The sequence below is a fragment of the Miniopterus natalensis genome, chromosome 5 (genome assembly GCF_054644295.1).
Source record: "Miniopterus natalensis isolate mMinNat1 chromosome 5, mMinNat1.hap1, whole genome shotgun sequence".
Taxonomy (NCBI): Eukaryota; Metazoa; Chordata; class Mammalia; order Chiroptera; family Miniopteridae; genus Miniopterus; species Miniopterus natalensis.
The window spans coordinates 28,695,443-28,723,258 of NC_142085.1; the positions used below are offsets into that span (position 1 = coordinate 28,695,443).

A 27,816-nucleotide genomic window follows, 5' to 3' on the forward strand; every position below is an offset into this window, starting at 1 on the left:
ATATACATACAGCTGTGACCTGAAGAAATCCATGCAAATTTCACAAAGGCCTGGTGGCATCCTCAGACCATTGATGACAGATGAGAATGAATTCATCTCATCTGTTACTGGATAATCCTGTCTGGACTGAATTCTTAATGTGATGTTTAGAAAAGCTAAATTTGTTTGATTTGCTCAGGTGTTGTCTCTTTTATTATTATTATTATTATTTACTCCCCCCAGCTTTATTGAGCTACAATTGACATATAATATGTAAGTTTAAGGTGTACAATGTGATAATTTGATATATGGATGTGTTGTGAAATTATTATAATAAGGTTAGTTAACACATCCATCACCTCACATAATTACTTTTTTGTGTGGTGAGAACGTTTAACATTTACTCTCTTAGCAACTTTCAGGTATACAATAAAGTATTGTTAACTAAAGTCTTGGTCCCGTTGGTCAATCAGCATCTATAAGGACATCTGTGTATTAATCTTGCAACTGGCTAGAGATTAAGACAGCATCTCAATATCTCTTTCACCAGAGGGTGCCAGTTAATTTTGGTACTTTAGCACTTTGCCTGGTAGGTAAAACCTGCTTCCAAGTGGCCAAGCTTTGTAGACAACATAGTTTTAAAGTGCATCATGAAAACAGAACAGTTGCCATAAAGCACAGAAGAAATCCCAGCTGTAGAAATTAGGCATGCACAGTCTTCTCAGGGAGGGAGGTTTGAGTAACCCTCAGTAGGGTCTTCCAGTCCAGGATTATTCAATCTCCACTCCCAAACTACCTCCTCTCAGATCTCAGGATGGTTGTTTCTTTGTTAGCCGTGAGTGTTGACTGCAGTGCCTTAGGGGAATGCTGGCACTTGGCTGCCTCACTCATCAGGGGCTACATATTCCAAAAACCAGTGACATGGTGAATGGTATTTGGTATATATCCATGCAGACAGGAGTACTCTGGAGTCATGTGAAACTGAGACACTACCCAAAATAAGCTAAGAATTTCGATGCCAGGAAATAGAAACAAAAAGTTCATAGTTGAGAGTAGGCAAAGTGGTGACAAGAAAGACAATAGACAGCACATGTTAAATCAGAAGAGAAGTCAGATCCTAACTAACTGGATGGTTACTGAAATCCATGACCAAGTAAGTCTAGAGCTTTTCAGGATGAAGACCATCCACGATTTTGCCATCAAAAAGGAATTTATGTATGATTTTTCCCTTTTATATAATATCCTGTCATTCTATATTAATGGTCATAAAGATGAAGAATCACAAAATTTGAGGGTTTTTAGATAAAGCAACCTCAAGTCCCGTTCTTCCTAGACTTACAGACATCACAGACAATTCAAATTTCCAAAAACATTAAGATGGCTAAGTTGGGTTGTGAACTTATTATTTTTTGGACTAAGAGCATTAACAACTACCATATATTTGTATTATAATTTCAAATAAAATTATTTTCTACTGTCAAAGAGTAGGAAATATAAGATTAAGAAAGTGTTTTAATTTTAAATAGATTTATAAAATTGAAGGAAAAGATCATTTCACCCAGAAGTGATAAAAACTAGCATTTGTCTATTAACCAATGTTTGAAAACCATTAACCTAATCTGAACGCTCTTATGATATCGACATCACTTTGGTATACCCTCTGCAAAATTATTTGCTGGCCTATGCTTGAATTTCTTCAGTTATGAAAAAATCTGTACCACTTGAAGTATCTCATTTGTTCTTAGATCCTGAGGATATACTTTACAATGAAATCTGTCTTCCTATAACCACAGCATTAGCCTTCATCTTAGTCTGCAAAGCTTTTCATAACATAATAAAGACTGGGTGGCTTCAACAACAGAAATGTATTTTCTCACAGCTCTAGAAGCTAGGAAATCCAACATCATGGTGCTATGCAATTCAGTTCCTTGTGAGAACTCTATGTCTGGCTTTCAGAGCGCCACCTTATTGCTCTGTCCACACTTGGCAGAGAGAGAACTCAGAGATCTTCTTAGAAGGGCACCAACCCTACTGAATTGGGGTCCCATCTTTATGAAACTTGTTTAACTTTTTCACCCCCTCATAGGCCCTATCTCCAAATGCTGTCACACTGGGGGTCAGAGCTTCAACATATAAATTGGGGGGGGGGGGGCACATTCAGTCTAGAGCAGTCTTATCTATTTCATATTACCATGTGAAACAAGTCTCATATCCTTTCCATGTACTAATTCTACCACTTTGAAAAAAAAATTTTGTAACTTTCTTTAGCTCCAGTAGCCTTTCCAATGATTTCAAGTCTCATCAATAATTCAGATCATTCTCTGAATATAGGTTAAAAGAGCTTTATCACTATTAAAAGGGATAACAAGAACATAAATAATGTTAAGAACATCTACTTAATCTTAGCAAGAATTTTTATTTTTATAATTCTAATTTTTAATTATATACCACTTACAATCTACTATGTGATTAGATTTTTATAGCTACAACACAGCTACAGGATATTAATTAACATTTATTGCGCTCTCAACTATAATGAGAGTGTAAAAATATATACATATATATGACTTCTAAATATGTTCTCCTATAATTTTATTCTTGTATTACTTTCTTTGACTCAATTTTAGGAACTTGCATTGATGATGAAAATGACAACAATGATGATATGAACAACAATGATCTCTTTTTCTACACTCTGACTTCATCTTGAGGCATTGGAAAGCACAAACTACAGCCCTAAATTGGAGGCGCGAACATGGGCCATTACTGGGGATACTCTACACTAGCTGAAAAGTTAGCTAGGAATTCTTCCTGTGTAGTGCCATGGTCTTAGCCAACATCTTAGGACACATTTTCTTGATGCACCATAAGTTAGAACAATTCCTGACCTGGTGGCAACATATGAGAGGTACATGATTTCTTATTTTCTTTAGTTGTGAATACATTTTTTGTAAGGTTAGAATTTTTGGAAATCAATCCGTGAAATAGTAGTTCCAGCTTTCACGCAACTAATATGAAACTTTGTTTGGATATTATTTTCTCTCTCTCTCTCTTTTTTTTTTTACTTGTTTTATTACAAATACATACTGTAGCATCATAAAAGCACATCTCTACTTCTATATGTAAAGGGCCTGCAGAATGCCAAATAGAAACTCAATATTCTTATTACTATAAGAAATGTACTAGCTAGTTTAGTGAATGCCAAAGAAAGTCACTGTTTCTTAAAGGAGGGAAGATTTTAATGGACTCTGTATTCAGTGCCTATGTTATCCTGCTCTCCTGCCTGCGGACTCTCAGATGTACAACGAAAAGAAGAGAGGGAGGCTTAGTTGATCTAGTCCTTTGCAGCAAAGGGACTCAGAAGCGTTTTATCTTGAAAACCTAGGAGTAACTCAGAAATGGAAAATCAATCTCAGACAAAAACAAACATGCTATAAGTTTCGGGACACAACAATACATCCAAAACGTGACTTCTTTTTGGAAAATGTAGTTCCAAAGAAGATGGAAAAACAATATATTCTTGATCTCATATTATTTGCATTAGGAACTATAAAATCTTTTAAGAAGTACATTTTGTGATTTATTCAGAAAATATGTTCTGTGTGCCTACTATGTGCCAGCCCCTGTCCAAGACTCTGGGGATAGAAAGGCAAATAAAATGCAGTGAGTGTTCTCAAAGACCTTCACGTCTAGGGGAGGGAGAACTGGCTACTCAAGAGACGATGTGTAAGCCGTGCTGTAGGAGCACAAATAAGGGGACGATGAATTCTCCTTATGGGTCCAAGGGAGCATCTAAAAATCAGCCACATTTAAAGAAATTAGATATAATGTAATCCATATTATACACTTATCATAATAAGGTATTAACATTTTTAGTTTATATTCAAACTCACATTTTTTATAATTTTAATTAAATTTTGTAGATATTCTTCTATTTTATAATAAAAGCCATGGCCTCTCAAAATATAAATTCTTACAAATCTAACATAAAACTTCTCTTGGATTTGAGGAAAATGTAATAGTAAAGGTATTGCTTCAATAATTGCATTTTTTTTTTTCTTTTTCTTCAAAGCTGCTTATGTAACTTAGGACATATATTTGTATCACTGGACTGCTCATTGTTCTGAGTGCCAGAGTTTTTTGTCTCCCCCCCCTTAAATCAATGGCAACTATAATTTTAAATGAAAGATGAATCTAAGCACTGAAATAGCATTTAATCACCAATGCTTTTGTTATGTGTCTCCAAGTGATTTCTCAGAAGCTTCTTTGCTTTCGTGGACTTCATGATGAATTTTATATTGTTGTTAATTTTATGTTATTTATTAGAGTTCTTCCAGGATATTTTTTTTATTTCCTCTATTTTATTTTGTTTGAACATTTGCTTTAGAGTCATTATGCCAAATAGCATAGAAGAAGCGCTCAATGATTTGTGTGCTGCCTTTCATCACCTTGGAATTATAGGAAAGCTTCAGATTCAAAAACTTCAACAACAGCTGCTTACTGTTCAGACAGTAAGTAGGAAAGACATACAGAAATGCAGTTTGCGTTACCAACAAGATCTATACTGAAAATCACTAAATGTGAATAGAGAAACACAGTCCTAGATCAAATCCCAAATTAGCTTTAATATAAATTCACTAGTATTTAAAACACAAAAGTATATTTTCCATGGTCATAACAGTTATTTGAATGACAAAAGAGAAAGAGCCAAAGTGATTTTTCCGATCAATGTTGAAGATGACTCTGAGAGGTAGAGGTTGCTAATTAATTATCTGAAGATAACTGGTACTCTGACAGGACCACTTAAATGCAATTTATTTATAATTTGGATCAAAATTTCCTAATACATATAAAAAAGTATTTCCTTGCAATATTAGTTTAAAATATAAAACTAAATTCTTGATTTTTATTATCTTATGTTAAAAAATTATAGAAAAATATAATTATGCTTTAATTGTTAGAACAGATAGAGAATAAATTAGAAATTGATTGCTTCTGACTTCCTCTTTTTTGGAAGAGGAGGAGTAGAAGGGCATAATCGTCCTAAAAAACTATATAATAACATGAAATAACATATTTGACTTTCATTTTTACTTTACAGCAGTGTCATAAGTAGGGTTATCATTGTGAAACTAACTATTCTAAGATTTCATGTGTTTTCCCAGGGGCCTCATATAATCTGTCAAAATTCAAATCATTCTCTTTTATAGTGCCTAACCTGTCACAATTCTTCTAGGCTTTCTTTTCTTCAATTTTTAACTGTCTAACTCTGCCATATTTTTATTTATCTATAATTCTGAATGTGATTAAGTTGCTTTCCATGTCAATTTAATCAATACTGAGAAATTTATCTTTTGCAAGATACGCAGTTTTTTTCTTTTATTAAACAATTTACATTAAGTTTTCTTTGCAACAATTTTTTTTCATTTGACAACTGACAAAGAGTGGACTTTCCCTTCGATGTTGATGTGATAGGTTAGCTATACATTGATCTTAAGCTGAAAGGGCTGCTTGAGTGGGAAGAATTTAAAGGTGGTCCCTTTATTAGTGAATGTTTCCATGTCTTGATGATTTTCTTTTCCCTGTAGAGAAACCTGTTAACTGTGACTCAGAAAAATTAGCTAATATTTCTAACTTTAGTTTCCTTGTTGCCATATGGAGATGATAATAGTTCTTACCTCTTAGGGTTGTGATGAGTAAATTAACTGTTTTCTATAAAGTGGTTTACAGGGTATCTGGCTCAGAAAATGTGTTCAATATATATTGGCTATTATTTTATTAGATGAGCTACACGAAATCATCATCGCTCTACCAAGAAAGGAGTAGGAATAGCAGCACAGTTTATGGGAGATGTCTTGGACTAAGTATAACTTGAATTTAACCAGGAATCCCTTCTTATTTCTTACATTTCATCATGGCTACACGTCCAACAGAAATACAAGTAACTCCACAATAGCATTAACAAGTAAGGTATGTCTTTACTGAAAACTTGCAAAAGACCAAAGGGAGGCAGAATAAGGGTAGTCATGCAATAAGATTTTCTAAAAAGTATCTACAAATCCCACATTTTTAGTAACCGGCCTAAAAGCTCCTCTTTCTGTCTTTACCCTGACCTCTCTCCTGACTCACAACATGCACTCCCTTTTTTTTAAGAATTCCAGATGTTTTGCTTTCATAACTGACAGCTTTTTCCTTTTTTTTACCCACATAAATTTAACCTCCAGGCTTTCTCCTGTCTCTTTACCAATTATTCATATCTTCCCAAGAAAGATGTAGGGACTGAGCAAATCAGTCAGGGATCCACCATAAAAACCAAGAAGAAGACATTTCTTGGTCACAGTGGACTTTGGCTCTGTTCTTGGCTGCCTTTAGCAGACATCAGAAATGGGTTCAGTCATTATCCTCTCAGTTTCCCCACAAATAAAATGACAGACTTAAAATGATTTCTAAGCTGGCTTTCAACTAAAACGTAAAAAAAAAAAAATCTTTATTGATTTCAGAGAGAGGAAGGGGGAGAGAGAAAGAGAGATGGAAACATCAATGATGAGAGAGTTGTCATGGATCGGCTGCCTCCTGCACGCCCCAGACTGAGGATGGAGCCCACAACCTGGGCATGTGCCCTGCCCGGGAATCAAACCATGACCTCCTGGTACATAGGCTGACGCTCAACCACTGAGCCATGCTGGCCAGGCACCAGAAAGATTCTTGCTCAGTTATAGGAAGATATGTATATGGTGCTCCAAACAAGTAAAAACCTAATTTATTTCCCTTTATTTTCCCTACTAATCACAAATAAATCTATTCTCACCAAAGTAACATGCTTTAAAGTTTTTTTTTTAACCTTCAAAGTGTATCTGATTATTAGAAAAATCTAGCTAATCAATTCAAATTAAGTGGTCCTTGGGATTTTTATTAAGTGTGGATACTTTTATATTTGAAAAAAATGGACAATTAATAAAGATGACTAATTTTAAATGGTATTTTTTACTTTCCTCAAAGTTTTTGTTATTTTTAATGTTAAAGTATCATTCAATTTATTTAAGCGTTCAGACTTAAAGTTGATCATTCAGAAGAGCTTCAAATAAAAGTAAACAAAATGGTGAAGTCAGGAAGCAATCACAATAATCCAGGAAACAAAAAGTAAAGACAGAAGAAAAAGATCAGTTTTTATTTGGCAAGAGCTAGAGTAACCTGGGAATTAGTACTAGCAAGGACAAAGGAAGAATGAGCTAGTGGAAAGAAAATGAGAGAAAAGAGGAGGAATGTAGTTAAAAAATAAAAAGAGCAAAAGGAGGAGGGAGGTGAGTGTTAGGCTACAGGAATAATTAGAAATGATAACATGTGGGCAACGCGTCTGTCTGGAGCTTGAAGTAGTGACAGCAGAGAACAGGGAAAGCCCTTCGGCAGGAGAGAGAAGTACCGCGGAGAACATCACGGCGGACACGCCGTGTCACAGTCCCCGCACCGTTCGGCTTAGGCATGCCTCTGAAATCCAGACAGGTCAGGCCACATCGAAGGGGATCAGGTAATACAGGAAAGCAGCCTGTGGGCATTCAAAGGCAGTCACAACCTGCAATTTCTGACATCCTGTGCTTGGCTTATGACACACAAACAATAGAACAATTAGTATATAATCTGCAGAGGCACTTACAAAGCAGAATTCAGAGAACTATTCTGCCTGCACTGCATTTTAAAATGTTAGTATAAATAGGGTGATGTGTGTATGGGAATGAATTTCTTTTCATATATACTGAGAAGTAGTTGGTTAATATGTTTAAGCATTTGTGGTAGATTGCATTCCTACGGTTGCCATCTTATCTCTAGCCTGTATTCTCTTTTTCAGTATCAACTTGCCATTTCTCCATCAAGAAGTGGAGTCTATTTCTCCTCACCTTTCATACGGGCTGACCCAGGAACAGCGTTGTAAAGCAACAGGAGTGACTGCCTGTGTGTTTGGGGGAAAGCCAGTGACCACATAAGACGTGTAAGTAACCTCCGATGGCTGTGCTGTACATGACACAGCCCCACTAGCCTATAGAGAGGCAGTGGGCTGGGGAGGGGTGGGGAGGGGAAGCGAGAGGCCCGGCCAGTCTTCTGCTCTTCCAACTACCCTCGTTGGGACATAAGACACATGAGTGAAGAAGTCATCTTGGACATACCAACCCCAGAAGAGTCTGAGCGGAGCAAAAATAATCCCCCTCACTGAGTCCTACCACTATTGTAGATCTGTGAGCAGATAAGTGACATCTATTGCTTTAAGCAGTGTGTTTTTTTTTGGAATGATTTATTACAAAGCAAAAGATAAATGAGACATTATCTTTTTCTGTTTTGTTTTACTCATCTGAGGATAGTTTTTCCATTGCTTTTCAGAGAGAGTGGGAGAGGGAGAGAGAGAAACACCGATGGGAGAGAGACACATAGACTGGTTGCCTCCTGCACGCACCCCGACCGGGGCTGGGACAAGCCTGCAGCTGAGGTACATGTCCTTGGCGAGAACTGAACCTGGGACCCATCAGTCAGTCCACAGGTTGACACTCTAACCACTGAGCTAAGATGACTAGGCTGAAACATTATCTTAATCAGAAATCCACACTTAAAACTTGGCTGCTGCCCAGCCAGTGTTGCTCAGTGGTTGAGCATCGACCAATGAACCAAAAGGTCACTGGTTCGATTTCCAGTCAGGGCACATGCCCGGGTTGCAGGCTGGATCCCTAATAGGGGGCTTGCAGGAGGCAGACGATGGATGTTTCTCTCTCATCAATGTTTCTCTCTCTCACACACTCCCTTCCTCTCTCTCTAAAAGCAATAAAAACATATAGTTTTAAAAAAAGATAGTTGCTTAACACTTCAGATGTCATCAAAACACAAAATATATTTTGTTAATTAGTACACAGGATATTAGATCTAATGAGTAATTTTCTGTCATCAATTATAATTATGTATAAGAATACGGCAGACACCAATGACTTTCACATGTAGCGTCATTTGTCATTTTCTTCACTTCATAGATGAAGCTATCACTGCAGTGTACCACAGGCTGCTTGCTGTTGCTCTCAGAATGTCACGTGTTTGCCTTAAAATTAACCTTTCATTCAAAATATGAGTTAAGGAGCCTAAAGACAGTATGAGATTTTCCCCAGCTAAAAGACTATGGCACAAGTTTTTTATGCTTCTTTGCCAATATATGTTTGAAAGAATTTAACCTAGACTAGACTTGCTTTCTTTGTAACATACTCCCTGGTGGTGAATTTGAAATTCCTAAAAGTTATAGAAATTGTATAATACTTCATGACATATAATCTCAAATATCAGAAATAACTGGTCAAAGCATTTTCAGCATGAAGCTATCCTGTTGTCAACAACTGTATTTTCTTTCACGTTTATCAGTGAGCTTCATGCAAATTTAATTTTATTCTATTGAAATTAATACAGTCCAAAAACAAAATTATATTCAATATCTTTCTACTCAGTAAACATGTGTGAGTTCCTGTAGAGCCAGCTATAAGCAGTGGAGATTTAAAAGCAAAAACATAAGACAAGTCCATCATTTCCTAAAGCACGCACTCAAGTGGAAGGAAGACAGAAGACAAAGTGATGACTGCATTAAAAATAAGATGAGCATTGCTAGAATAGAAAGACATACAGGTTGCCATGGAATCCTATTAAAAGGAAATTAACTAACACTTCACTGTCAGGGAAAGCTGCCTTGAGGAGTCGGACAGGACAATGAGAACTTCCTGGGTATGGGCAATTAGAGGCGATCTTCCAGACAGAGATAGGGGCGCTTATCAAAGGCACAGGGCACATGGGGTCTGGAGGCAACTAACTGGAACTACAGCCCTGAGGATGACTATGAAACCTGGAAAATGAAGGTCTGGGAATAAAGCTCATGTTTGCAAACCAGGAGGAAAGGAAGCTGAAGGATCTGAAGTGAGTCAGTGATACGATACCTTAGAAACACTCCTCTGACAGCTGTGCAGAGAGTACTGAGAATGCTAATGATTTCTGGAAGGAAGTGCAGGGGAATGAGCTGTTTTGTTTTCTGAAAGGTTGTTTTGTAATTCTACACTCTCTCCTGGTAATCACACTCTCTCATTACTTCAACTACAGCGCAAAACTAGTCAGATCTCACCTTTGAGCTTCACACACTGTCTCATGAAAATCTCAATCTGATACTCCCAGAGGCACTTCAGGCTCAAGGGGAAAAAAAGGAATTTATCATCTTTCACCATCAACCTGCTTCCCTTCCAATATTTTCTACCTCAGATTGGTTTTCTGAGCTACTTTATCAGGCAGGATAGAAATCTGGCTGTTGTCCTTGACTCCACCCACTACTTCAGCTTAAATCCAATTGTTATAAGTCTTATTGATTTTAATCCAAATATTTATAGAATCTGTTCCTTCCTCCCTAACTCTCATTTCTCTGAAAAACTGAAACTCTTATTTTCTTTTCCCTAAACTGTTCAGCCCTCTTGCATTTAATCTCCTAGGCTCTGCTCTCCTCCCAAATATACGCCCATATAGCTGCTAAGGTAATTTATTTAAAACAAAGTCGAAATCTACTGGATAAATTCCAGCTCCCTAAAACGACATCCAAGGCCTCCCAGGATCCAGCCACCGCCTCCTGTTCCATCTCATCATTTTCCTCGACTGCCCATCCCGTTGTGTCCTGTGGGAGCCCTGAATTGTTAGCGCTTCCTTGCTCACACCCTGATTTTTTTAGCCTGGTCTTTCTTTAAGCACACTGGTCTTTCTTTCAGCATGCACTCATCTGTTCTCTCTTTTCCAGGCTATCACTGCAACCTCTTCAGACTCCACTCACCTGTTATGGTCCAGCTGGGATCCATACCCCTCCCTCCACTTTGTATCACCAAATCCCCGGGATGCGCTGCTCTCGGAATAGTTCATTAGAGCTCTCTCTCCCCTCGGTTGTCTAAACCCCAAAAAAGCAGGGCCTCTTGTACTCACTTTTGTATCCTCAATGTTTGTGTGTCATTTGACAAATAGTGAAAGCACAAAACACTTTTGCTAAAGAATGAATGAACAAATGATACCATATCCAAAGCCCAGATAGATTCGATGGAAAGTAGCCTATCAGAATGCTGAGTGGCTCTGGGTAGAGCCACTCCATCCAACAGGTGGCCAGTCACCACAAGCTACTGAACACCTGAAACACGGCTGGCTCAAACGGAGAGGAACTGTAAGTGTAAAAGACACCCTAGATTTCAACGACTTTTAGGAAATAAAAGCATGTAATGTATCCTATCAATAATGTTCTCATGAGGATTACATGTTGAAATGACAATATTTTGGACACACTGGATAAAATAAAATGGATTATTAAGAATTAATTTGGCTTGCTTCTTTTTACTTCTTTAATGAGGCTGTGGAAATTTTAAAATTATAAATTTTAAATTGGACAGAGTTACGTGTAGATATTTGAAATATCCCTCCAGTGATTTTTTAGGTGGAGTCTGAATAGGACGATTTCATCCTGACCAAACAGCTGTGCTCTGACAGTGCCGTCGCAGAGACTCTTAGCTGGTGCCAGTGAATCTTCACACTGAGAGAGTTTGTTCTTTGTTTGTTTTGTTTTTTGTAAACTATGTATGGTTTTGACTGATGTGATTATTCATGGCAAGACCATGTTTTAGCATTTCATAATGCGTATTCCAGAAATGGTTGGTAGGTGAGTAAATGCCCTTTAATAAATGCTCTTATCAGATATGGTAAGAACAGGTTCACTGCTCATACACATGGATTTCGCATGTTCCATATGGGATAAGCTAATGAAGATTTAAAAATATGTTTTCTAGTTTAAAATTTAGTATTTCCAGAATACAACTGTTACTTGATGATGCTATTGACACTACTAAAAATAAAAGGTATGGTGAAACAATTTTCAGAATTGCTACATGCTGCACCCTTCTGCTTAGAGATTAAAATGAACATTAGCATAATAAAGACTGAGGAGTTTTTCAGAGAAAAAACAAAACAGAACAGCCTGTGTAAATATGTTTAACTCAGTGTTTCAAACTTTTCACACTAGTTGATCAGCAAGTTTTTTTCAATTACAGTTTACATTCAACATTATTTTGTACTAGTTTCAGGTGTACAGCCCAGTGGTATTTCCAGTACCCATCTGACACTATACATAGTTATTAAATATTATTGACTATATTCCCTATGCTGTACTTTACATCTTGTGTCTATTTTGTAACTACCGATTTGTACTTTTTTATTTTTAATATGTCTTTACTAATTTCAGAGAGAAGGGAGAGGGACAGAGAGAAACATCAATGATGAGAGAGTCATTGATCGGCTGCCTCCTGCACACTCCCACTGGGGATCGAGCCCACAACCCGGGCATGTGCCCCGACCGGGAATCGAACCAAGATCTCCTGGGTCATAGGTCAATGCTCAGCCGCTGAGCTATGCCAGCCAGGCCAATTTGCAATTCTTAATCCCTTCACTTTTTCCACCTAGTGCCCGTGCCCTAACCCGTCTGTTTCTGTTTTATTTGTTTATATTGTTCTTAAGATTCCACATAGAAATGAAATCATATGGTATTTGTCTTTTTCTGACACTTATTTCACTGAGCATAACACCCTCTAGGTCCATTCATGCTGTCACAAATAGTAAGATTTCATTCATTTTTTATGGCCAAGTAATATTACATTGTATGTATGCCCTACAACTTTTTTTTTATCTGATGGGCATCTGGGTTGCTTCCAAACCTTGGCTACTGTAAATAGCACTGCAATGAGCATAGGGGTGCATATATTCTTTCCAATTAGTGTTTTGGATTTCTTTGGATATATATCTAAAAGTGGAATTGCTGGGTCATAAGGCAGTTCCATTTTTAATTTCTGAGGACCTTCCATACTGTTTTCCTTAGTGGCTGCACCAATCTGCATTCCCACTAACAGTGCATGAGGGTTCCCTTCTTTCTATATTCTCAAGTGTTTTTTTTAAACACATTCAAAAACAGTTTTATCTCCTCTTAGAGAGGAACATCTAATTAGTAGGCATGTAATCACTTAATTTTTCCTGAATGGTCCCTTCCTATATTTATTTAGTAATAAACCACATAGCCCTACCCCAAAACAGTGATTCACTTTTGCTGCCAAGTAAAGAAAACATTGACCTCAGAAAGGTAGAGACAGGTTTTGTGAATATTTTCATTAGTATACAAGATCCATCAAGATGGAGTTTTATCTGATTACTCAATAGTGAACATCCATAGCAGAGCAATGCTGGGCACACAGCAGGTACTATCCAGATGGATGGGTGACTAGATGCATAGATAGGTAGGTAGATAAACATATTTTTAAATAAATAAATGAACAAAATTTTTCTTTATATTTGTTTGCTCTTTATTATCTCATTTAAAAATATACTGATGAATTAAGATTTCAAAATATAAAGTAACTTCCATAAGATGATTGCATCTAAAAAAATGCTTTATTTCAGGAGTTTTTATTTATTAATAATATTAAATATTGTTTTATGCAGTGCTTTAAATATTGCTTAAAACAAACACTGTATTAAAAGTTAGCCATTAAAATAAACCAAGAACAATGTGGACTGGTAAAAGGTGTCTGACATTGTTATTTGTGGTAAATTAGCATAACATGTTATGAAAGCATGGCATTTAAATTTTGCTCTTACTACTCAACAGCTGTGTGAACAACATCAGGCCACTTGGCCTCTGTGTACCTCAATTCCTTCATCTATGAAACGGAGATGGTAATATTACCTACTTCAAAGAACTGCTAAAAGTATGGAATGAGAGAGCAAGTATAAAGTACTCACAAAAGTAGTGTCCAAAGAGAAAGTGCTCAGTAACTATTAACTACTGTTACAAGTACAATGTTTTAATAAAGAAGAACATTTCATATAGCTTTTTTTATTTTTGTGGAAAAAAGTTATCCTAAATGATCTTCCACATATCCTTGAAATATCAGACCAGGTTTCTCCTTTGTAACCCCTAAACCACATACAATATAGCTGATCCTGGAGAGGTGCTGGTTGGGTTCAAATATTGATTCTATCACTTACTAGTTGTGTGACCTTGAGCAAGTTACTTAATCTCACCCTGCTTCAATGTCCTTAGCTGTAAAACATGGATCAGTGACTATCCATAGGATTAAATGTTATAATGATTAAAGGAGCTAATATTTGTAATGAACTTAGAGCAGTTCCTAACAAAAAAACCAATTCATGCTCCAGAATGCTTGCTTACTTGCTGAATAAATGAAGAGATGAAAGCTCCTTTCACCTGTGTGGATGTTGAGGTTCCTCACATTAGTGATGAAGACTAATGGATAAGGTGTCTAAGCCTGAGGGACAGTCAGCAGATAAGAGTGGCAGCAAAGAACAAGATCTGATGGAAGTGCAGAAAAGAATTTCTGCTTTCTTGTTCTAGAAAGGTAGACAAGTTACATTGCTTTGAATGCCAGGAAACTGCATATTCATTAATCCACTTACAGTAAGTGATGCAAAAATAAAACATATAGTGAACATTTTAGGAAAACAAAATTGTAATTATATTTATACTGAGTATTTAAGAAATTATTTAGCATATGAACTGGGATCATATTTTTCATAGCATGAGCATTCATTTGTATATCATAATCAATTTCAACACGTTTATTTCAAGTGGAATATATTGAACTAGGCATAGCTTTAAAAATTATGTTTATTTAGCACAAGGTAGAATTAAATTAGAATTAAATTTTAATGTAGGAAAGAAACTCAAAATAAAATAATGATAAAGAATAATAATTACTAAATGCACACACTACAAAATCTTGATCTTATTTATTACAAGCCAAGAAATGGTAGCAGCCCAAAATGTTGCAGATGAAGGAAAAGAGGACAGGAAAGGGTAAGTGGCTTGCCTAAGGCCCACAGCTATGAATTAAGGGAGCTAGGATTCATTCCAACTCCAGAGCTCCAATTTTTAATCCTGGAACTGTACTGCCTCTTCTGAATTAATGTTCATAGTGATGTCACTGAGTCCTTAAGATATAATTATCTTGTGTCATGGAGAAAATGATGCATGTGTCAAAGACAGTGAGTTGATAAAGTCTTAGCCCTAAGTGGGTTGGTTCTCAATGACCAGAAAGCTGGTTTTGTCTTACCATGTCATGTAAATAGACACTGCTCACATTTTGTCTTTGAAGGAGCCAGTATAGTTACTGATAAAGGAAGTTTTAATAACTTTAGATTATGTAATATTTTACAATTGACATTACAAAGTACATTATTTTCATCTTTACAGATTATGTTGCAAATTCTCGGAATTCATGCTTCATTTATTTTCCCAAGTCTCAGCATCCTTAAATTTTACATTGGTTTCATGTGCGAGATCATTCACCTGAGGGCTCTGCTCTCTAGGTTTTGACTAAATTAGCCTTAAATCCTTAAATTTTACTAGAAAACTATCTCCCAAATTAATATTCCCAAAGCATTTAAGCCAAAAATTGATTTTATTCTACTTAGTGTTAAGTTAAATAGATTATGCTGCAAAATTAAATAGGGTTTAAAATTATGATATGTATTACTAGAATTCCCTAACTAATATAAAACCACATTACTTCTTGCTTTAGTTTATCTATTGTCCCCAACCCCTACAAAAAAATACTGAAGCACTTTGATTTTAATAAACCTGTTAACACAACAAATTGAATATATTCATTTGTCTCAATTTTCACCTGAATTTTTTTCACAGTTTAAGCTATGGACATGAGATGTGTTATTGTGGGTGTTTGTTGATTAGTTTGTTCATTTTAAAATAAAAACTCTTTGAAACCTTTTACAAATAAATGGAAAGTTAGGCAGGAACATAAGGAACACCAGATGGGAGTCTATCAAGAAAGTGTCCTCAGGAATATTATAGAAAAGTCAGGTGATCCAGGTAAACAGAATATAATAGAATTTATGACTGGGATAGCATCTTAACATTAAAAAAAATCTGTGTAATTCATACTGAATAAATAGTATATTATATATACTATTTAGTATTATATATTATACTAAATGTTTTATCTCTCCCTCTTTCTGTCTGTCTACTTATCTACACTAATAGAATCAGCATAGAACCACAGAATTTTGAACTGGACTAGACTTTAAAAGATAATGTAGTCTAACATCATCAGTTATAGAAGAGAAGTTTGAGGCATAGAGATCTCAAATAATGGTCAACAATATAAAACATTATTTTTGGTATATAAAACATTATTTTTGGTAGGGATATGATTAAAAATCAAGTGCCCTCATTTCAAGTCTGGTAATTTTCCCACCAATCCAAGTTGTTTCTTGAAAGGGCATATATATGCATATAAAATATTTTTATTCATGTAGAAATATTTACCTAACTGTAACTTTTTAAAGAACAGGATTTGGTCATAGAGCATTACATTGTAGTTATCCTGTTCATATGAGGTGCAGCAAAAGCAGGACTAACAGAGAGAAACATCTACTTTAAAAAAGAAGAAAGATCTCAAATAAACAACCTAATGCTATATTTGAAAGAACTAGAAAAATATAAAATAAGCTAAGAGCAAAGGTAGCAGAAGAAAGAAAATGACAAATATTAGAGGAGAAATAGGCCAAAGAGGAAATTGTAAAACAATAGGGAAATAAAATCAGTAAAATTAATAGTTGGTTTTTAAAAAATAATTGACAAAACCTTAGACAGACTATAGAAAAAAAAAGAAGACTCACATAGAGTCAGAAATGAAATAAATATTACAAATGTTATAGAAATAAAATGTATCATAAGAGAACACTGTTAACAATTACATGCTAACAAAATGAATAACCTAGAATAAATGGGTAAGTTCCCAAAAACACACAATCTATCATAAAGAAATAAAAAGTCTAAACAGGCCTATAACTGGTAAGAAGACTGAATTAGCAATCAAAAACCTCCCCCAAAAAGAAAAGCCCAGGACCCCATGTCTTCATTGGTAAATTGCATCAAACATTCAAAGAGCAATTAACATCAATTCTTTTTAAACTCTTCCAAAAAACTGAAGCAGAGGAAACATTTTTAAACATATTTCAGGGAGACAGCATTACCCTGACGTGAAAGCCAGACACAGCCGCCTCAAGAAAGAAACTACAGGATAATATTCCTGATGAACAAGCATGTAAAGGTCCTCAACAAAATACTAGCAAACCAAAATCAACAGCACATTAAAAGGCTCATATACTGTGAACAAGTGGGATTCATCCCTAAGCTGCAAGAATGGTTCAACATATAAAAAGCAATTGTGACACCACATTAACAGAATAAAGGATAAAAATCGTATCATCTCAATAAATGCAAAAAAAAACATTAGTCAAAATTCAACGCTTTTTAATGATAAAAACACTCAATGAATTAAGAATAGAAGGAAATTTTTCAACACAAAAAAGGCCATATTTGACAATTTCCCAGCTAACACCAAACCCTACAATGAAAAACTTAAAACTTTTTCTTTAAGATAAAAAATAAAGCAAGGATGCCCACTCTTGCTATATCCATTTACCATACTACTAGAAGTTTTCTAGTTTTAACAAGAAAAAGAAATAAAAAGCATCCAAATAAGAAAGGAAGAAGTAAAACTCTCCACATTTCCAGACAATATAATCTTATATATAAATTATACATATTTAAAAAACTCTAAAGATTAAAAAACCCCAATTCAATAAAGTTGCAGGATACAAAATCAACATTAAAAAAACAGTTGTTTTTCTATACACGAACCACAGACTACATAAACAAGAAAATTAGAAAACTATAAACATTGATGAAAGAAACTAGATAAGACAAAAAACAAAAAGGGATTAAGGTTTGGCGTCATTTAGCAACTTGGACCCAAAAGCAGGAGCCCATGCACTTTAAAGTGTAAGCAATTAAAGAAGATACTATGGAGGAAAGTGTTTTCCCACCATCAGAGAGAGGGCATTTACTCTCGGAATTTGGAAGTTATCATGTGGTCATCAGGGGACCTAGAGTTTTTCACACTTCAGGCACAAAATTGAAAGTGTCTAACTGTTTCCTTCTCTCCTCACATACTGAGCTCTGTGTGGTTCTGTTAAAGGAAACATTAAACAACCTGTCAGCATGTACACATTGGACTAGAGACTCATTATGTGGAGGGGCTCTGGCCAGTACAGACAGACATTATTGGAAACTTAGAGTCAAGAGAATAGTTATATTTTAACATTCATTGGCTCAAGAAATCAACTATAGCTCTCTTCCTTAGTGTTTTATACTGCAAACCTGTTGTTTTTAATTTTCTGAGCACTGACAACCCACTGTGCTTAAACAGCAGCTCTTAATCAGAACACAATAATTAGGTAGTCAGAGCCTGCCTGATATTTAGATGTTCAAGGGGCTGCACTGTACAGAAACATGCTCACAAAGTTGTTGTTTTTCCCTCTGTTTTATCAGATGATTTCTCCTTAAGTATTATCATACGACTATATGTTATAATTAACTTTTATCAATCATTTAGTGCATAGCAATGTAAGTATATGTCACATACATGCACACTTGTACACACACCTAGAGCTACTGTGACACAGTAGCAATGTAAGGAAAGTATAAAAAAATCAATAAGGTGCTGACATAAAATCTTTTAAATACAGCATTTTTCACAAGGAGGGGAAACCTGCTTAATTGGTTGTCCTTTTAATTTCAAGGTAACTTCACTCTTCCACACTGAATTTACTCTAAATCTGATTACATGCTGAGTTGCTCCACATCACAGGATGAATATCAAGTTTTTAGTGAGATAATCCCTTAGTAAATGCCAGTCCTTTCAAACAAATTTTAGAGAGAAAAACTGTTTAGAATACAGTAAATTACATATTTATGCAGCTCTGTTTTGAGATTCTGTCTTCCACTAGATAACGTCTATCCCTCTTCCTCTCCCCGTCCTCTCCCCCTCTCCCTCTGTCTTTAAAGTATGTCCCTTGCCCAGCCCTCCGTGGCTCAGCAGTTGAGCATCGACCTAGAATCCAGGAAATCCCGGTTTGATTCCCGGTCAGGGCACATGCCCGGGTTGCGGGCTCGATCCCCAGTTGGGGGCGTGCAGGAGGCAGCCGATCAATGACTCTCATCATTGATGTTTCTCTCTCTCTCGCTCTCTTTCTCCCTTCCTCTCTCTGAAATCAATAAATATATATTTTAAAAAAATAAATAAAGAATATCCTATGTTAATAGGGCTATTTAAAAAATTGATTTGGTGAACTCAAGGCCCACATTTCAAATGACTTACTTTATATTACAGTGTCCTATTGATAGGAATGGTATGCAGCAGGAATGTACTGATAAAATGGACTGATGGGTTAGTGGTAATAGCAAGCCAGTTAAATATTTGAAAATGATCCCTGTCCAAAAGTAACTCAAATGCAAAAATGAACCTGCCATCTTTCCCTGTAAATACTCTTATAATCCGCATCTTAATTAATATAAATTTTCTACTTATATAAGCCAGCCGGGTCATTCAAATTCCAAATTTTTCTATTATTTTTACCTATAATTATTTACAAGTTTAATAGCTTTCGTAGTCATCTTCTCACTCTTATTGCCCCATTATTTTTTATTCCTATTACCCTATTTTAACAATTCTTGACAGGTAGTCTAAACCCCTCCAATCCTATACTCAGCTGCTATTAAAGTGAAAATTACATAATATTACTCTGTGTTAAAACTTCTTAAATGGCACCTCTAGGCACCAGCATATAAACACTATTTTGTATTTTATACAGTATCCATTATTCTCAGGCTCTTGCTCACGTTCCCAACATCAAGTCTTCTTCCTGCTCAATTCATATCAAACTCCATGTCTCCGCAATAATAAATTATTTCTATTCCCACTCCCCCTCTTCTAAGCCTTTCCATTACCTATACCTCTGTGTGTATGTTGCTTCATCTGCCTGTAATGACATTCTACATGTTATTTACCTGGTAGACACTTGATCATCCCTAGGATCTCTAACTCCAAACTACCTTATTGCTCCAGGGAGACCAAGAGCCTTCCTTTTCTATTTTTCTACATTGTTTATTGTAGAAACAATACAATATTGTTTATATTTCTATTAGACTAAATACCTAACTGTATTAGAGATATTTGTTTATCTCCTGGAGTCTTGAGAACTTGTATTTAATTAATGTATGCTCACAAAAATTAAATTCTATATGAAAAACCCACCTTTTATTTGAGAAATATATAGTTATATGTCAAGCACAATGGAAAATATAGTAAGAGAGAAGATTCATGAATGTATTAAGCAACATAAATTTTTAAAGTAGTTCTCTGTAATAACATAAAATGAAGCAAAAAAATCAATAACATTTAAGTCAGCATGCATGCTCTTATCTTAAAATACAGGTTGATAAAGAAGACAATAGACTAATTATCTAAATGGAAATTTAGAGAGTGGGCTGGCATATGAACAAAACTCTGTAGAGAACATTCTTATATTTTAGTGACCTTACATGAAGCAGAGACTGGGAATGGTCTTCCAGTTCCATTTCTTAAATCATATTTTTGCTATGTTATTAAGCTAACCCTCTCATATATCCATGGACCACTAGCATGGGACTGAACAAAAGCCCGTATGGTTAATATTATCATGAAATGTGGTATAGCCATAGATAGATAGTGGAGCATTTCTATAAAATGAGAACAGTAAACTTTTAGTATACTTAGGTAGGATAAATTAATATTTGTTAAATGGCTCATAATTTCTTTTTTGAAACCATGGAGATGGCCCCATTAACCAGAAAACTTTTCTGAAGTTTTCCTATCTCTCTTCATAAAACGACATAATAAATACATAAATAGAAATACCTGGTTTGCTCCATGAAGATCTGGAAATCCACCGATAAAGACAGATCCTGATTCTGGCAGGGGTTTTCCAGACACATGATTGACAGGTTCGCTCGCTCTAATAGTCCTCCCTAGAATAGTCAGTTCATCTCTACATGGGTCCAATTCTTGCCTACAACCATTTAGGAAAGAAATGTATAGTTTTAGTATGTGTTGTGTAAACATTTGTCTGACCAATTAATTAAGCTATTAACAAAGGAAGAAAGATTTAAGTAAATAGATAATCTCACCATAAAACCAAAAACGCCAGAAATAGATTAATCTGTTCTAAATTAGAAAGCCTTAATACTTTAAGTACACAGATACAAAATTATTTTGACAAAAAAAACACACAAACTGTAGCAATCACTTAATAAAATAAATAAATCCTGATGATAAACAGATCTCTTTCAACAGTGATTAAAATGACATGAGAGTATAATATTCTACTTTAGTTTTTATATTGTTAAATTTTCTGTGAGTTAAAAATATTGAAAAGTATTGGTTTCATATATGGTTACAGTACTGTCCCTTATCTGCAGTTTCACTTTCCATGGTTTCAGTTAGTCACATCGTCGACCTCAGTCCAGAAGTATTAAACGGAGAGTACCAGAAATAAACATGGGCCATGAGTCATCCCTTTGTCCAGTATATTCAAGCTACATCTGCTATTTGCCCATTAGTGAGTAGCAATCTTGCTTATCAGGCCTAATGTCCCGGTACAGCCGTACTTGTGTTCAAGGAGCCCATATAGTAGCCTAAGGCTAAGCCATAATGACTACGCCACGCACTTCACTTTATTTCATTACATAGGCATTGCATTATCTCACATCATTACAAGCAGGATGAATAGAATACAAGATATTTTGAGAGAGAGGCCATACTCACATAACTTTTATTATAGTATATTGTTATATTTGTTTTATTTTTATTATTCGTTATTGTTCATCTCTTACTATGCCTAATTTATAAACTAAGACTTATCATTGGTATGTATGTATGTATAAGAGAAGACATAGTATACATATAGTTTGGTACAGTCTATAGTTTCAGGCATCCACTGGGGATTTTGGAACATATCTTCCAAGGGTAAGGGAAGGAATTCTGAATCTAGTGTATAATATAACTTCAGTGTTGAAAAACTGTAATATTGAAATGAGTAATTAGTTGTAGTAATATAAATCATATCAAGATGCAAAGCATGTAAAATTTTAAAAATTAATAAAGCAAATATAACTTAATTAGGCAACTCCCAGTAATAATTTTCATGTGCCCATATTTCAGAAAGATGAGATAAAAAATACTTCGACAATACTTTAACATGTAGCTATGCATGTCTCACTTACTCTAGCCATGTTTAATCATCCAATCCAGAGACTGAAAACTTTGGCATAAAGGCCAAATGTTGCCTTCCCCCATGTTGTAAGTAAAGTTTAACAGGAACGGAGCCACACATTTCTTTATACATAGTCTGTGGCTTTCATAGCACAGTTCAATAGCTGCAACAAAAACTCTAAGGCCCAAGGAGCCCCAAATATTTACTAACTCTTTACAGAAAAAAGTTGATAGATTCTTACCTAATCAATGTATCTATTTCACTACCAAGCAAATAATTTTATTATAATCCTTTCAGAGATGATAGTACACGTACTATAACCTTCACCTATCAATGGCATTCTATATCATGGACATGTGATATTCTGTCTTCCCAATATTCATATAAACCTTTAATTTAATTATAACATGCATGCTGAAGAAGGTAAAGAAAAAAGCTCTATGAAATACCATACTGTGAACTCAACCACTACCTAGGTCAAATGGCAGAATATTACTCTCAAGAATCCTTAGAAATATTGGCAAAACAAATACATTTTTATACCCCCTCCATCTTAATTCAACATTATGTTTTCAGTATTTATCTTTGTTATTGAATTTAAGAGTAGTTTGTTCATTTTCATGGTACATCATTATATTGATATTTCATAAATTATTTATTCTAGATTTGGTGTACATTTTGGTGCTATTATAAATATTGCTATTAAAAACATGATTGTATATGTAGAATTAATCCTCTTACTTTGTTTATCATTTCTGACCACAATGGCATGAAACTAGAATCAACAAGAAGAAAGCTGGAAAAATCACAAATACGTTGGGATTAAACAACATGCTACTGAACAGCTATTGGGTCAATGAAGAAACTAAACCACTGTCTCATACCATACACCCAAATTAACTCAAAATGAATTAGACTTGAATGTAAGACCTGCAACAATAAAACACACAGAAGAAAACATAAGCAAAAAATTTCTGGACATCAGTCTTAGTGGTATCTTGTTAATTTGAGTCCAAATGTAAGGGAAACAAAAGCCGAAATAAAATGGGACTACACCAAAACAAAAAGCTTCTGCACAGCAAAGGAAACCATCAAAAAAACAAAAAGGCAACCAACTGAATGGGAGAAGACATTTGCAAATGAACTTCTGCTAAGGGGTTAATATCTAAAATATATAAAAAACTCATACAACTCAACAACAAAAAATCTGATTAAAAAATGGACATAGGATCTGAATAGACATTTTTCCAAGGAAGACATATTGATGGCCAAAATTTTTCTAATTATTAGAAAAATGTGAATTAAAACAATAATGAGATATAACCTCACACCTATTAGAATGTTTATTATCCAAAAGACAAGAAATAACAAGTGCTGGAGAGAACACAGAGAAAAGGGAACCCTTTCATATTGTCAGTGAGATTGTAAATTGGTACAGCCACTACGAAAAACAGCATGGAAATTCCTTAAAAATTTAAGAATAGATCTCACGGACATGGATAACAGTGTGATGATTGCAGGGTGGTGGTGGTGGTGGAAGAGGGTATAGAGCGAATAAATGATGATGTAAAAAATAATTAAGACTAGATCTATCTTATGTTCCAGCAATTCTGCTTCTGGGTATTTTTTCAAAGAATATGAAAACCCTTTGAAAAGATATATGTGCCCCTATTCATTTCATTTCATCATTATTTACTATAGCTAAGATATAGAAATAACCAAAGTGTTCATAATAGATGAATGGCTAAAGAAGATGTGGTCTCTCTCTATCTATCATCTATCTATTTATCCATATATACCTTGAATCTTTGTCAATTGGTTTTTACAATAAAATGCCAATAAAATATAGGTCAATAACTATACATCTGTATTAAAATTTTTTGCTCTGCATAATTTTCTTATATGATTATATAATAATTTAAGCAAACCTATTGTTGGATATTTAGTTTATAAGATTTTGAAATAATAGATAATTATGTGATAATTAATTCTTGAAAAGCCATCTCACCCTTACTTACGTCCTTAGGAAGTATTCCAAGAAGTAAATTATTAAATCAAATTAAAGGCAATTTTAAAGATTATCATCAAATTGCTGAGTTACACTCTAGAAATTCGGTCCCAATAAGCATTGCCAGAGTCCCTAAGATTTTGTTCAGTTTTACATCTATGTTCATTTAAGATCTATTTTCAATATATTCTCTGCATAAAAATTCTTCCCATCCAAAAATATTTACTAATATTTATGTTTATAGACAGATTTGAAGGTCATCCATACCTCACAATAAGACTATGTATATAACAGATTGTTATACACTTTCACTGTAATATTTGAAATCAATTATATTGCTTTAATTATTGAAGTGGCATAATTTATTTGATATTTGGTATGTCAAGTATACTCTCTTACAATTCTTCTTCAAATATTTTGACATGTTTATCACTTAAAATCTATTTTTTATTCCAAAATTGTTGGTGGTGTTTTTGTCAAGAATAAAAGTTATTCATATTCTAAAGCTTAAAGGGCTATACATATATGTACATATACACATACACATATGCACACACACTGCATACATGTCTAACATAGACATACATATGTCTATCATATTAATATTACATATTAGAATATTTTATTCCAATGAGAAGAACACTTTCTACCTTTTTTCTTCATTTAACCATCTGCACTTAGTTCATATTCAATTGTGGCCTCTATCTTGTGGAATTACTTATTTAGAGAATACTAAGGAGTGATGCAAAATACAGTATTTATTAATTTAATACACAATTGTATGAGTGTAGCAGGGACTACTATACAATATAAATAACTTAAAGTTAGACATAGTCCACAATTAATCCTTTAATGATAAAGATGATTATGATGAAAGAGGGAAGACTAATAGATAGTGTAGATGTGAGATTTTGAGTGAGGGTGAAAACTGAAAGGGAAATGAATGAAGTGGAGTTTTAAAGGCTTTTTCAGCCTATAGTTGATAACAAGAGTTCAGTTCAGTACCAGATCTTTCAGGTTCTCTTCTCTGAGCATGTGGGACATGTTACATTCTGTACATGTGTCAACAGCATGAGGAGAGCCCTTTGCTAAGTTACTACTGTACCTTTATGATGCCTTTGTAATCACAGGAAAGGAGGCAAGGGAAGGCAAAATAATACAGGCATGCCATTTACACAGCTTTGCCAAAAAGCTGCATTTAACACTCTCCGAGTCTGTTCCCCGCTTATTGATGGGGGAAGAGACCACATTAGACGCGTGCCCAGTAAGGTCTGAGTGATGTGGGAAGATGCTTACCTGTCACGCCTAGAAGCGAGTCAGTGGGCACAATGGGCATGGCTACTGCACGCAGGTGAAACCTGAATATTTAAACCTTTAAACAAAGGAACAGGCTCCCTTCCCCGCCCCCTCCCTCTCCCCCTTTCTCTCTCTCTCTCTTACACACACACACACACACACACACACAGAGGCTGGGACCCCTTGGGACTCCTGTTGCAGGGGCTGCGATCCCCTGCGGCCGCATGGCTCAGGGCGACGTGGGACTCCCACAGTGGCCTAAGGGACTAAGCCTGGCCTGAGTGCTGAACCACACTGCGCTACAACACGGAACGGAAGCTCTGGACACTGGCCTTGCTTCTGGCTCTGCTGGAACCCCGGCTGCACCTTTTCCAGGACTGCTTAAGGGGCAGGGGACTTTGGCACCCAAGGAATGTAACCTCACACCAATAAAGCTCTTTTCCACATCTCATCCTCCATGGGGGCTTCTGGAGAATTCTTATTTCAGCGATACCCCAAGAACCTCCACCCCACTAGCAGAGAAGTTTGATTCTCTGGCAACACACCAGGAACAGGGACCACAGGAGGAACCGTAATTATTACTTTACTACAATCTAAAATTTTCATTTTATTACAGAATTTCCCCAAATTTTAGAATGTAACATAAACTTTTCACAATTTGTCTTCTTTGTTAATTTAATAATATAATGTAAACATTTATGTATGTTAATGTTATTGCCAACTATCCATTTTAATGAATGTTTAGTAATAGTTCATATGTCTTGCACTTTGACTTTTTTCCTAAAATGTCTAATCTTTTTCCACAGTTTTTTCACTATTTTTTATAAAACTATAATGTATGCCTATTTCATACATCCTAATACACAAATCAATTTATTTTCTTAGGAGAATTTCTAGAAGTTGATTTGCAGTACATAAGCTTTCCCTATACTTACATTGTATATGTATAGTACATATGAAACAGGCATATATTATAGTTTTATAGAAAATAGTGAAAAAACTAGGGAAAAAGATACCCCCACACCTGAAACCTATATGCTGATATTAATCACTGTCACCACAATAAATTTAATAAAGTGTTATTTTTTTAAAAAAGAAAATTTTCTGTTAGTTTTATGTGAAAATTTGCCTAAACTCTAGTCCCCCATTATTCAAACACTGATCTAGCTGTTTCCACGAAGGCATTCTGTAGACATGGCTAACATCTACCTCTGCAATCAGTAAAGGGCATTATCTCCATAATGTGAGTGGACCTCACCCAGTCAATTGAAAAGTTTGAAGAGCAAAACTGTTTTCCCTGGGAAGAAGAAATTCCACCTATGACATCAGCTCCTGCCCCAAAGTTTCCAGCCTGCAGGCCTTGATGGAAACATTTTACAAATTTTGTACTTATTCAGCCACGCCCCACAAGTGCATAAGCTAATTCCTTAAAATAAATCTTAATATATATCTTCTGCTGGGTATGTTTCTCTGGTAAAGCCCTGACTGATAACAGATTTTGGTAACTCGAGTATTGAGGTACAGAGATGTTTGACCCAATGTCCAGGAAGATCTTTTATATCTTACCATCATGTCAATGAAAGGTATTAATGTTAATTGAATAAGGAAATTGATTCTTTAACTGGAGCTTTTGTTAAATAGTTTTTGTTAAAAATCTCAGGACATGTCTTTCTTAATTAGTGTTAACAGCCCACATGGAATTTAATTCCTTAAGGAGGTTTTCTGCATGAATTGCAAGGGATCAGGTGATTGGCTTTTGACTGTAACTCCAAGACACAGGCTTGTAAATGACTTTTGATCTGGATTAATGAATAGAACTGTGAGTGTTGGGGAAAGGTTCATATACCATATAAGGAAATTAATTTTTATAGACATCACATTCGAAGCTTTTCCTTGACATTTATTATGATTTTTATTTTAGTATAATTTCTATTCATTGTCACAGAGAGTAGACTGCTTCACAATCAAGAACACTATTAGTATGTGCTCCTTCGGCAGGCTTTCATCTTTGGATAAATATGAGAATTTTCTTTCATACTTAAATTTCTGCATTGGATATTCTTGTTTTCAAAGTTATTATCGTTTCTGAAATAAATTACCCACTGTAATTGAATACAAGGATGCCATATCATCTTTTCTCATACACATATTCCAGAGAGCTGGCAGATAAACTGAAGGGAAATGAAAGGCAAGTACACCCCCATTATAACAATGTAGGCTATCAGGTTTTCTTTGCTGAAAATGCAATTCTAATATTTCATCTAGCGGGATTGTTATTTTATTCAAGAGACACACTTTTTAACAGCAGTCGTATCTTTCTCCTT

General features: G+C 35.1%; 1 protein-coding gene across 1 annotated transcript in view; it reads right to left on the reverse strand.

Moving 5' to 3' along the window:
- Nucleotides 1–27,816, reverse strand: part of EYS (EGF-like photoreceptor maintenance factor) — a 1,117,601-nt gene that overhangs the window by 391,726 nt on the left and 698,059 nt on the right. The window contains 1 exon segment of the mRNA XM_087817245.1: nt 20,835–20,985. Coding sequence (XP_087673371.1) covers nt 20,835–20,985 — 151 coding nt within the window.